The sequence below is a fragment of the Caenorhabditis briggsae genome (genome assembly GCF_000004555.2).
Source record: "Caenorhabditis briggsae complete genome, chrII, whole genome shotgun sequence".
NCBI lineage: Eukaryota > Metazoa > Nematoda > Chromadorea > Rhabditida > Rhabditidae > Caenorhabditis > Caenorhabditis briggsae.
In genome coordinates this window covers 14,882,856-14,894,831 of record NC_013486.2, presented here as the reverse complement: position 1 = coordinate 14,894,831, position 11,976 = coordinate 14,882,856, and the positions used below count along the sequence as shown (strand labels likewise).

The window sequence follows — 11,976 nt, the reverse complement described above, 5'->3', positions numbered from 1 at the left end:
ATTTTTCAGCTTAAAATTGCAAATTACAGTAACTGACAAGTCCAGTCGAACGTGTCACTTCAATCCGGCCGACGTTTTTCGATTTGGTCCATGTGTGATACGGTACTCCATCAGACAGGGGCAACAGACGGCAGATGCACGGAGAAAGCGAAAGGTACGGTAGTTTTAATGGGGAAAACGGGGAATTCGGTTCAAAATGACATAAAACGACCTTTAAAAGCCTAAAAATGATCCTGAAAAGCCCGAAATCGACCTTAAACGTTTAAAATGGCCTTAAAAAGCCTGAAAAAGGCCTGAAATCAAATAAGGTGAGCCTAGACAGGGCTGGAAAAAGCCTAAACATGCCTCAATTTGCATAAAAATTGTTAAAATGACCCTAAATTGACCTAAAAGTAAGCTAAAATGGCCTGAAATGACCGAAATTGATCTCAAAATGGGCATGAATAGGCCTAAAACCACTCTAAATCTGCGTAAAACTACTCTAAATCAGCATAAAATTGACCTAATTCAGCGTAAAAAGCGCCTTAAACCAGCCTAAGCTAGTCCTAAATGGCCTGATATTGACCTTAGAATGACCCAGAATTTAGGGNTAGCNNNCGACACACCCGCGAAAATGTCATTTTGGGTAGTTTTCCATGCCAAATTCGTTTTTCCCATAGTGAAATTGGTCTAAACCCGCGAGATAAGCGCGAAATCTTAATTTTCGAAAAATTCGGTGTTTGCGGACTTTCCAAGCTACAGTAACCCAAATTTGCTGAAAATTCCAGATTTTCAGCCTATTTTTAGCTATTTTTAGCCTAAAAACTCACTATACGCCGTGATAAACTTCTCCTTCTCCTCCAAAACGTCCAAATTTCGGACGACCTCAATTCGCAGGATTCCTGAAAGTCAATTTTTGCTGAATTTTAGGCATTTTTTAAGCTGAGCAATTGGCTGTAAACTCTCTTTTTAGACTGAAAATCACCCATTTCAGCCATTTCCAAGGTCAAAAATCGCTTTTACCGACTTTTTTAGGCCTATTTCAAACCAAAATAGGCCAAAAATGGACCAAATTTTTGAAATCTGGCGATTTTTTAGGCTGAGCAATCGGCAATTTTTGTCTAATAGCATTTTCAGACTGAAAATCACCAATTTCAGCCATTTCCGGGGTCAAAAATCACTTTTACTGGCCTTTTTAGGTCTAAAATCGCTGATTTTAGGCCTAATTCAGGCCTTTTTAGGCCTAAAATAGCCTATTTTCAGCCAAATTTTCAGATTTTCAGCTCGATTTTTCTAGAAATTTCTCTCTGAAAATCGCCCCACCTTTACGAATCCAATCGGCATCTATCGATTTCAGACACGTCACCGGCGATCGGTACAAATTTAAATGGATGAAGAGCAGAGAGGCGAGAAGGACCAGAGCCTGAAAAATCAGGGGGATTTTTGGATTGCTCAGTTTTAATTTTGGGGCAATTTTAGCTTAAAAATAGCTAAAAATGATGAAAAATGCCTAAAAATCGGTCAAAAACCGTTAAAAATGACCCAAAATTTGTTGAAATTGCCTAAAAATGACCATTTTTCATGAATTTTGAGCCATTTTTCATGGATTTTGGACCATTTTTCATGAATTTTGACTCATTTTTTATGGATTTTGGACCATTTTTCATAAATTTTGGACCATTTTTTATGGATTTTGGACCATTTTTCATGAATTTTGAGCCATTTTTCATGGATTTTGGACCATTTTTCATGAATTTTGACTCATTTTTTATGGATTTTGGACCATTTTTCATAAATTTTGGACCATTTTTTATGGATTTTGGACCATTTTTCATGAATTTTGAGCCATTTTTCATGGATTTTGGACCATCTTTCATGGATTTTGGACCATTTTTCATGAATTTTGACTCATTTTTTATGGATTTTGGACCATTTTTCATAAATTTTGGACCATTTTTTATGGATTTTGGACCATTTTTCATGAATTTTGAGCCATTTTTCATGGATTTTGGACCATTTTTCATAAATTTTGGACCATTTTTTATGGATTTTGGACCATTTTTCATGAATTTTGAGCCATTTTTCATGGATTTTGGACCATCTTTCATGGATTTTGGACCATTTTTCATGAATTTTGACTCATTTTTTATGGATTTTGGACCATTTTTCATAAATTTTGGACCATTTTTTATGGATTTTGGACCATTTTTCATGAATTTTGAGCCATTTTTCATGGATTTTGGACCATTTTTCATAAATTTTGGACCATTTTTTATGGATTTTGGACCATTTTTCATGAATTTTGAGCCATTTTTCATGGATTTTGGACCATCTTTCATGGATTTTGGACCATTTTTCATGAATTTTGACTCATTTTTTATGGATTTTGGACCATTTTTCATAAATTTTGGACCATTTTTTATGGATTTTGGACCATTTTTCAGGAATTTTGGACCATTTTTCATGGATTTTGAGCCATTTTTCATGGATTTTGGACCATTTTTCATAAATTTTGGACCATTTTTCAGGAATTTTGGACCATTTTTCATGGATTTTGACCCATTTTTCATGGATTTTGGATCATTTCTCATGGATTTCGGACCATTTTTCATGGATTTTGGACCATTTTTCATGGATTTTGGACCATTTTTCATGGATTTTGACTAAAAATATGAAATTTCGAAAAAATTGGAATTTGGTTTTGTGGTCATTTTTAGATCATTTTCAGCCGATTTTCAACATTTCTGGGTCATTTTTCCTGGATTTTCAGCATTTTCAGCGGATGATTAGGTTTTTTTAGGCCCCAGAACTCATTTTTATGAACAAAATCTTACCAAAAACAACAGAACGCCCTCTATGAGCCGTCTCATCCGTAAATTGACTTTTCCGCTGTATTTCAACGCTACGCGGACCAACATTGCATGAAACAAACGATCTCTGAAACTTTAAAAATTCGTTTTAGGTCAAAAATTTGAAATTTTGAAAAAAAAAAATTTTTTTTCAAATTCAAAATTTTAAAACTTAATAAAAATTTTTTGAGCCGAAAATCCTCACCGAGCAGCATTCAGACTGTTATTCTGTGCATTTGGTGGTGGTGGCTGGGGCGCTTGTGGCGCGTTTCCCGCATTTCCGCCGCCACGTGGATTGTTCTGGATGACTTCGCCGATTTGAGGTGGATTTTCTATCTTAAACCGGGATTTTTGGGCGTTTTAAGCGCTAAATTCAAATTTCTCACCCTCACATTAGCCGGATTTTGGATTTGAGCCAGGATTTCCGGCGGTGGACCCGGATATTCGTTATTTGTTGGTTGCCCGCTCATTTTGGCATTTTTCGAGGGTTTTCTGTAACTTTTGCGAGGTTTTAATGAATTTTTTCGGTTTTTTCGTGTTTTTTAAGCCTAGAAAGCTGAAAATTTGGAAAAAATCGATGGGATTTGAGCTGACAAACACAGAAGTTGGTCGGTTTTTTGGTTAGAAAAGCAAGTGCGCTCCATTGGACCGAGGGGGTTATCTGGGCGCGAGATTTGAATTTTAGTTTTGTTTTTTTAAGGGAAATTGAGGTTTTGGGTTTTTTTGAAAGGGTTTTCAGAGGAGAAATTTATAAAAATGGGTTGAGAAATGATAGAAAATTTTTAAAAAATTGAAACAATACAAAAAACCAATAATAGCTTTCTGAAAATCAAAAAAAAAATCTAAATTTTTCAAGTTTTTTGGAATTTCAGATTTTCCCGAAAAATCAAAAATCAGCTATTGCTCCCAAGATTTTTTAAGTTAGAACCTCAAATTTGAAGCAACGAAACTGCTCCTTTTGGAGTTGGAAGCTAATTAATTCCTGAAAAAAATTTGAGGTCCAATGGAGACTAAAAAGGCTGTAACTATGCCAGGTCTTCAGGAAAAATTGCCAGAAAATTTGGATTTTTCTTCAAAAATATTTTTCTAAAATTCAATCCCCATTCAACACTATTCCTTCCTTCCGATCCACCAGCGTGAGAGACGCAGACGCCGCAATCGCTCTCCTTTCTTATATGCACTCCGCTCCTCTTTTCAAGTGTGGCCGAATGGTCTAGTGGTATGATTCTCGCTTTGGGTGCGAGAGGTCCCGGGTTCAATCCCCGGTTCGGCCCATTCCTTTTTGAACTTTTTTGTGATTTTGTAGATGGTTTTCCGAGCTTTTTTTGTCATTGTAATAAAGATTCATGGTTGTCTAACTATTTTTTGTTTGAAATTGGTTGAAATTCAACAGGAAACTTGAAAAAATTGCAAAACAATTTTTCAAAAATTATTTTGAGCTAATTTTTGAATTTTTGATAAATTTTTTATCTGTTTTCTGTTTTTTTTTTCGTCTTTCCATTCAAATTTATACCTTTTTTTCTTTTTCCACCACACTCCTCTTTTCTCCTTCACATCCCGTAAATCCTTTTCAACGACACACTCAAAACAAGTGTTACCGTACCCAAGTCAACTTTGAGCGCTGATTAAAAATACTTATCTTAAACCAATTTAAAAAACTTTTTTTTCAAAAAATTTCTTTTTAGTTTTTCAATTTTTTACAAAAAAGATTTCTAAAAACGGTCAACTCTAAGTATTAAAACCAAAGAGATTCTCAAGTCTGGGTCTCGCCACGAAAAGCGCCCTATTCAAATCGGCGCCATTTTTCTTTCGAGAAGCAAAGAACCTTCTGGATTTTTCGATTTCAATGAATTTCCGCTCGTTTTTCGTCATTTATTTCTCATTTTTGGGTTGAAAATCGTTGAAATATCCGATTTTTCGACTAGAAATCTATGAAAATCCATGGATTTTCCGGAATTTTCCCGAAATTTTCGAATTTTGTCAATTTTCAAATTCTTCGTTCAAATTTTCTGATTTTTCAGGCTGTGTTTGGCTTTCAATAACCATTTCGCCAGAATTTTTGAGGAAAATCGACTAGAAATCTGAAAAAAAGACGAAAATTTTGATTTTTAGCTCAAAAAACTGACTTTTGCCGAAAATGCTCATTTTCAACGGTTTCTGGTGATTTTCATGTTTTCTAATGCTAAAAATCGGTTTAAAACCACCGAAAATAGTCATTTTCCACCCAGAATTCGCTCTAAAACCAGTTTTTCTGCTCTGAAATCTATTTTCTTCGATTTTTCTCAATTTTCAGCTATTTTTCCCCTAATTTCCCAATTTTCAGCGTCAAAAATGATGCGCGGAGCCGGACAATCGCCGATCATTGTGCTCAGTCAGGGTACGAAGCGTGAGAGTGGCCATCAGGTTCAAGTGGGCAACATCAACGCTTGCAAGGTGGGAAATATCGAGTTTTGAGCTTAAAAAGTTTTAAAATCGCTTAAAATCGTCATTTTCGAGCTTAAAGAGTCAAAAAAGCCTAAAAATCCCATTTTCAGACCATCGCCGATGTGATCCGCACGAGTTTGGGACCACGCGCCATGCTGAAAATGCTCATGGATCCAATGGGAGGAATCGTCATGACCAACGATGGAAACGCCATTTTGAGGTGAAAATAGCCAGAAAATTAGATTTTCGGCCATTTTTCATGAATTTTGGACCATTTTTAATGAATTTCGAGTAATTTGCATTTTGCAATGCATTTTGAGTCATTTTTATGCTTTTTGAGCCAATTTTAATGATTTTTGGATCATTTTTCATGGTATTTGAGCCATTTTTAATGAATTTTGAGCCATTTTTAATGAATTTTGAGTCATTTTTCATGAATTTTGAGTTATTTTTCATGAATTTTGAGCCAGTATTCATAAATTTTGGACAGTTTTTCATGAATTTTGGACCATTTTTTATGAATTTTGGACAATTTTTCATGGATTTTGAGTCATTTTTCATGAATTTTGGATCATTTTTCATGGATTTTGAGACATTTTTCATGAATTTTGACTCATTTTTCATGGCTTTTGATCCATTTTTGACCGAATTCTCTGGGATTTTCAACCAAAAAATCGATATTTCCAGAGAGATCACTGTGAAGCACCCGGCCGCCAAATCGATGATCGAAATCGCGCGCACCCAGGACGAGGAGACTGGCGACGGCACGACTTCTGTGATCATTTTGGCCGGAGAGGTGATGGCGCACGCACAGACGTATCTCGAGCAGAAGACCCATCCAACGCTCATCATTCAGGTGAGGAAATGCGCTGAAAATCCCGTTGAAATGGGTCAGAATACTGTAAAATTGGTCAAAAATCGAGAAAATTGACCCAGAAATTGAGATTTTCAGCAAATTTCGGTCTGAAATTAATTATAGCAAAAGCTCGCCAAAATCCGTATTTTGACCCATTTTCTCAGCGATTTTCAAACTCAAAAAAAAATTGAATTTTGAGCTTTTCTGACCTAGAAATTCGATTTTAGACGATTCTGAATGAAATTCTGGCTGAAATTTGGATTTTTAGACCCCAAAACCTCATTTTCTGGGTTTTCCAGACCTAAAATTCTGAATTCCCATCCCAAAAACCCCAATTTCAGTCCCCAACCCTCTTTTTTCCAGGCCTACCGTCAAGCTCTCGAAGACATGATCCAGTGGGCGGAGAAGAAGTTCTCCCGTGACGTCGACACTTCTGACGACGCCGAAATCGCGAAGGTCGTCAAATCGTGTCTCGGAACGAAGATGATCAGCAAATGGATGGATCTGGCTGTCAACATCTCCATTGAAGCCGTCAAAACGATTCGCGTCGAGAAGGCCGGAGTGAGAGAGATTGATATCAAGAGGTAGGGGACCATTTTCACCTTTAAAGTCGTCTATTGATGTGTCTAAAACTTCAAAATCTGAATTCCCTATGAAATTTGGGTGTAGGCGCTGAAAACTAGAAGTTTCTAGCTCAATTTTAACGATTTTCGAGGTTTTTGGGTTACTGTAGCTCTCAAAATACGCAAACACCGAATGAGCCCGAAACCTCTAGTTTGCGAGTTTCTCGACTGAAAATTGAATGTTGATAGCATTTATACCCTTAAAATCGTTTAAAATGAGCCTGAAACGCTTAAAAAACTAAATTTTGGGGATTACTGTAATTTGGAAAGTACGCAAACACCGAAATTTCGATTTCCCGTCCAAAACAATTTTTGAAAACGTTTTCATCGTGAAAATCGTGTTTCTCACCTCAAAATTAGCCGAAAGTCCAATTTCCAAACCTCTAGCTCGTCATGCGGTGTTTGCGTACTTTTGAAGCTACAGTAACCCGGAAATTTCGGAAACAATAGAATTTTTGTCGATTTCTGATGATTTTTGGCCATTTCCAATAGTAATATCGAAATTTACGGCCCTGATTTGGCCCTAGACGCGAAATTGGGGACCGATTGCTCATATTGCGGTGGTTGCGTACTTTCAGAGCTACCGTAACCTGGAAACTTTGAATAAAATAGATTTTTCGCCGATTTCTGATGAGTTTTGGCAATTTTCACTATCAAAATCACGTTTCTCACCCTAAAATGAGCCGAAAGCCCAGTTTCCAGACCTCTAGCTCGCCATGCGGTGTTTGCGTACTTTCGAAGGTACAGTAACCCGAGAAAGTTCGAAAATCTTCAAAATTGAGCTAGAAACTGCTAGTTTTCGGTTTCCGGCGCCAAATTTTGTGAGAAATTCGAATCTATAGAGCTACAGTAACCAAAAATGTATTTTTGGCTCCAAAATCGGTGTTTGCGTACTTTTAAAGGTACAGTAACCCGCGAAACTTCAAAATTGCGCTCTAAACTTGTAGTTTTCAGCTTCTAGACTCGAATTTTGTGGAGAATTCGAATCCAGAACTACAGTAACCCGCGAAAATTCAAAATTTTGCAGATACTGCCGTATCGAGAAGATCCCAGGAGGCCGTATCGAAGACTCTCAAGTGATCAAAGGTGTCGTCCTCAACAAGGACATTCTCCACGCCAAGATGCGTCGTCGTATCGAGAATCCACGCATCGTTCTTCTGGATTGCAATCTGGAATACAAGAAGGGAGAATCGCAGACGTCGTTGGAGATCATGCGAGAGGAGGACATCTCAGCGATCCTCGAGCAGGAGGAACAGGCGATTCGTAAGCAGTGTGACGAGATTATCGCTCTGAAGCCAGACTTGGTGTTCACCGAGAAAGGAATTTCCGATTTGGCCCAACATTTCCTGTTGAAGGCCGGAATTACGTGTCTCAGAAGACTCAAAAAGACTGATAACAACCGCTTATCACGTGTCTGTGGTGCCCGAATCGTTCATGACACTTCTGACTTGCGGGACGAAGACGTTGGAACCCAGGCGGAACTCTTTGAAGTCGTCAAGATCGCTGATGAGTATTACACCTACGTGACGTCGGAGAAGACCACCGCGTGTACGGTTGTGCTTCGTGGACCATCCAAGGACGTTATCAATGAGGTAAGGTGGTATTGGGAGGGGCGATTTAGGGAAAAATAGGCGAGATTTGTCCCAAATTGGTCCTTTTCTAGCTGAGCACGACATTTTTTATATGTTTTAATCAACAAAATCGAGTTTCTGACCTCGAAATTAGCCCAAGACGCAATCTTTAGACGTCTAGCTCGTCTCGCGGTGTTTGTGTACTTTTAGAGCTACAGTAACCCGAAAAATTTGAAAAAAAAATCATATTTTCAATTTTTGATGGTTTGCGGTGAAAATCGACCCATAAAATACGATTTTTAGACCAAACTTTTACGAGAAATCGATGATTTTTGAACCTTTTTTAACCGAATTTTTGATAAAAATTTGATTTTTCCGTCCAAAACTAACATTTCGAACGTTTTCATCGTCAAAATCGTGTTTTTCACCCGGAAATTAGCCCAATACACAGTTTTTTGACCTCTAGCTTACGGTGTTTGCGTACTTTTGGAGCTACAGTAACCCGGGAAATATGAAAAAAGTTCTAAATTGAGCTAGAAACTTCTAGTCTTCGGTTTTTTGAGTCAAATTTTGTGTAAAATTCGAATACAATGCTTAGAATACAGTCAGATTCCGTTTTTGCGTACTTTTCGAGCTACAGTAACCCGGGAATTTCTGGAAAAATAAAAACTTCACCAATTTCTGACGATTTTTGGCAGTTTTTACTTTCAAAATCGAGGTTCCCATCCCAAACAGCCTAAAACGCAGTTTCCACACTTCTAGCTCGTCATGCGGTGTTTGCGTGCTTTTGGAGCTACAGTAACCCACGAAAATTTGAAAATCTTTAAAATTGAGCTAGCGACTTCTAGTTTTCGGCTTCCAGGTCCAAATTTTGTGGGGAATTTGAATTTCGAGCTACAGTAATCGATTTCCATTCAAAAATCCCCCGTTTTCCAGGTGGAACGCAATCTGCAAGACTCTCTGCACGTCGTCCGCAACGTGATGATCAATCCAAAGCTGGTGCCAGGAGGCGGAGCTCTCGAGATGGCGTTGAGCCGTGAAATCGAAGAGCAGGGCGCCAAAATGGACGGTGTCAAGAAGTGGCCGTACAAGGCGATCGGACTGGCGCTGGAAGTGATTCCACGTACACTGATTCAGAATTGCGGTGGATCCACTATTCGCAAAATGACCGAACTTCGTGCCATCCATGCACAGGATGCCAAGAATTGGACGTTCGGAGTCGATGGAGTCACTGGAGACTTGGTAGGTGTTGGTTTTTGGCTGAAAATCTGTGTTTTTGGGATCAAAATCGCTTAAAAGCGACCCAGAATTTGAAAAAGTCGTAAAATTCAGCTGAAAATCTGTCTTTTTGTGGTCAAAATTGCACCAAAGTTACCTAGAATTGGCTGAAAATCGGCTGAAAATCTGAGAAAAAATGCTATAAAATTGATTTTCCGGTCAAAATAGCTCATTTTTAGCTCTGAAAATGACTGAAAATTCCTCTAAAATGACCCTAAATCATCTATAATTCATCATTTTCAGGTCGACATGAACAAACTGGAAATCTGGGACCCGCTCGCCGTCCGTCTTCAAGTCCTCAAGACCGCCATCGAGACTTCGGTATGTTGTAAAATTTGGATTTTCAGCGATTTTTGACTGAAATTTGACCAAAAAATCGAGAGAAAAAATCTGAAACCGCGATTTCGACCTAAAAACGAGCCTACAAGCCTGAGAAATGGCCTAAAGGCGGCCTGACTAGGTTATTTTCAGTGTGAAAATGGTCTAGTTCAGGTCTAGTTCAAGGTCAAATATAGTCCAAATTTGATCTGAAAAAGCCTATTTTCACGCTGAAAAATTCTGATTTTAGGCCATTTTTAGGCTTTCTAGGCCTGAAATCGGTCTAAAAAAGGCCAAATTCAGGCTGGAACGGCCTAGAAAGCCTAAAATTTGGTCTGAAAAAGCCTATTTTCATGCTGAAAAATGCTGATTTTAGGCCGATTTTCACAGAAAACAAGCCCAAATTTGGGCTGGAATGGCCTGAAAATAGTCTAAAAACGCTCCAAAACGTCTCAAAGCCCAATTTCAGGCCTAAATTTGATCTGAAGTTGGTCTAAAAAATAACCTAAAATTTCCTATTTTTCAGTCTGAAGAATCCCAAATTTAGGCCTGTTTTCAGGTGTTTAAGACCATTTTTGAAGCTCTTCAGGCCTGAATTTGGCTTAAAATTGACCAAATTTTAGCTAAAAAACGTCAAAAAAATGGCCTCAGGCCGATTTAAAAGGCTTGAAATTGGTTTAAAGTAGCCTAAGTTTGATCTGGAAAACGTCAAAAAATAATGAAAAATGGCCTAAAGAAGGCCTGAATTGGTTATTTACAGTTTGAAAATCGTCTAGTTCAGGTCTAGTTCAAGATCAATAATATTCCAAATTTGATCTGAAAAAGGCTGAACGTTGGTCTGAAAAAGCCTATTTTCATGCTGAAAAATGCTATTTTTAGGACGATTTTCTTAGAAAAAAATTCTCTGCGGGCCTGAAATTGGTCTAAAGTAGTCTAAATTTAGGCTGGAATGGCCTGAAAATAGTCTAAAAACGCCTAATTCTGGGCTGAAAGGTCTAATTTTAGGAAATTTTATAGGCTTGTCAAGGCCTGAAAATTGGCCTAAAAAAGCCCAAATTTAGGCTGGAATGGCCTATTTTTGGCCTGAAAAAAGTCAATTTTCAGTCAGAAATTCGTTATTTTTGCAGGTAATGCTGCTCCGCATCGACGACATCGTCTCGGGAACGAAAAAGGCCGTTGGCGGGGAGAAACAAGAAATGATGCCTCATTAAATGTCCCCCATTTTCCCCAAATCGCCTCTTTCAAATCCTTTTTCCGCCCCCAAATTTAAGCTCCGCCCCCTTTTAAGCAGCATCTCTCAAATTTTCTACTCTCAATCTCTGTTTTTTTTTCAGCTTTGTTTGCTTATTTTTCTAAGCTCCGCCCCTTTTATCCTATCCCCGTTTTGTTTGTTTTTTGCAGTGTTTTTTCCCGATTTTTCGTTTTTAAATCCATTTTTTCGCCTCCGTTGACATATATATGAATTTGTCCAACTTTGAGCCAATTTTCCCCATTTCTAGGCCGTTTTTCGACTATTTTTATTGATTTTAGACCCATTTTAGGCCTATTTTAGGCCCCAACTTTCAGACTACTATATGGACGAATGGTCGATACTGGATGAGGTGGATGTGGTGGCGCGATGGCCCGCGGACCATAAGAAGGCCGTGCTGGAGGCGGGCGCCAAGTGGAAGGAGCGGAAAGAGGGTTTGGAGGTGCGCGCAGCCTGAAAGTTTAGGCTGAAAATTTGGGCCTAAAACGGACCAAAAGCCTAAAAATGACCGAAAAATACAAATTTCTTGCCTGAAACGATCTAAATCGCGTTTTCCACCCGACAATTTGCCTAAAACGCAATTTTCAGCCCCGAATCGTGTCATGCAGTGTTTGCGGACTTTCGGAGCTACAGTAACCCAAAAAGTTTGAAAAAACGTGATTTTCACCGATTTTCGACGATTTTTAGCAATTTTCGATATCAAAATCGAGTTTCTCGACCCTAAGTTAGCTTAAAACCCAATTCTGAGCCCAAAATCGGGTCATTCGGTGTTTGCGGACTTTTCAAGCTACAGTAATCCGGAAATATCGAAAAATTTCAAAACATCGCT

At 38.2% G+C, this 11,976-nt stretch overlaps 2 protein-coding genes and 1 non-coding gene across 3 annotated transcripts in view; 2 read left to right on the top strand and 1 right to left on the bottom strand.

Annotated features, from left to right (window-relative positions):
* Positions 1-3,298, bottom strand: part of CBG21463 — a gene marked incomplete at both ends in the record, with an annotated part of 21,509 nt that extends 18,211 nt beyond the window's left edge. Inside the window, 5 exons of the mRNA XM_045243080.1 lie at positions 810-881; positions 1,303-1,402; positions 2,814-2,916; positions 3,034-3,164; positions 3,215-3,298. Of these exons, the coding sequence (XP_045097311.1) occupies positions 810-881; positions 1,303-1,402; positions 2,814-2,916; positions 3,034-3,164; positions 3,215-3,298 (490 nt within the window). The remainder of the gene's footprint in view (positions 1-809; positions 882-1,302; positions 1,403-2,813; positions 2,917-3,033; positions 3,165-3,214) is intronic.
* Positions 3,299-4,030: 732 nt separating this feature from the next.
* Positions 4,031-4,102, top strand: CBG28212. Its single transcript has one exon. It is a non-coding gene (tRNA).
* Positions 4,103-5,159: 1,057 nt separating this feature from the next.
* Cbr-cct-3 lies at positions 5,160-11,109 on the top strand (the record flags this gene model as incomplete). Its single annotated transcript, XM_002648967.2, has 8 exons — positions 5,160-5,261; positions 5,363-5,472; positions 5,940-6,108; positions 6,472-6,692; positions 7,759-8,323; positions 9,239-9,544; positions 9,824-9,901; positions 11,026-11,109. The coding sequence occupies 8 exons, from the start codon at positions 5,160-5,162 to the stop codon at positions 11,107-11,109; spliced, it is 1,635 nt and encodes a 544-aa protein (XP_002649013.2).
* Between the last annotated feature and the right edge of the window lie 867 nt (positions 11,110-11,976).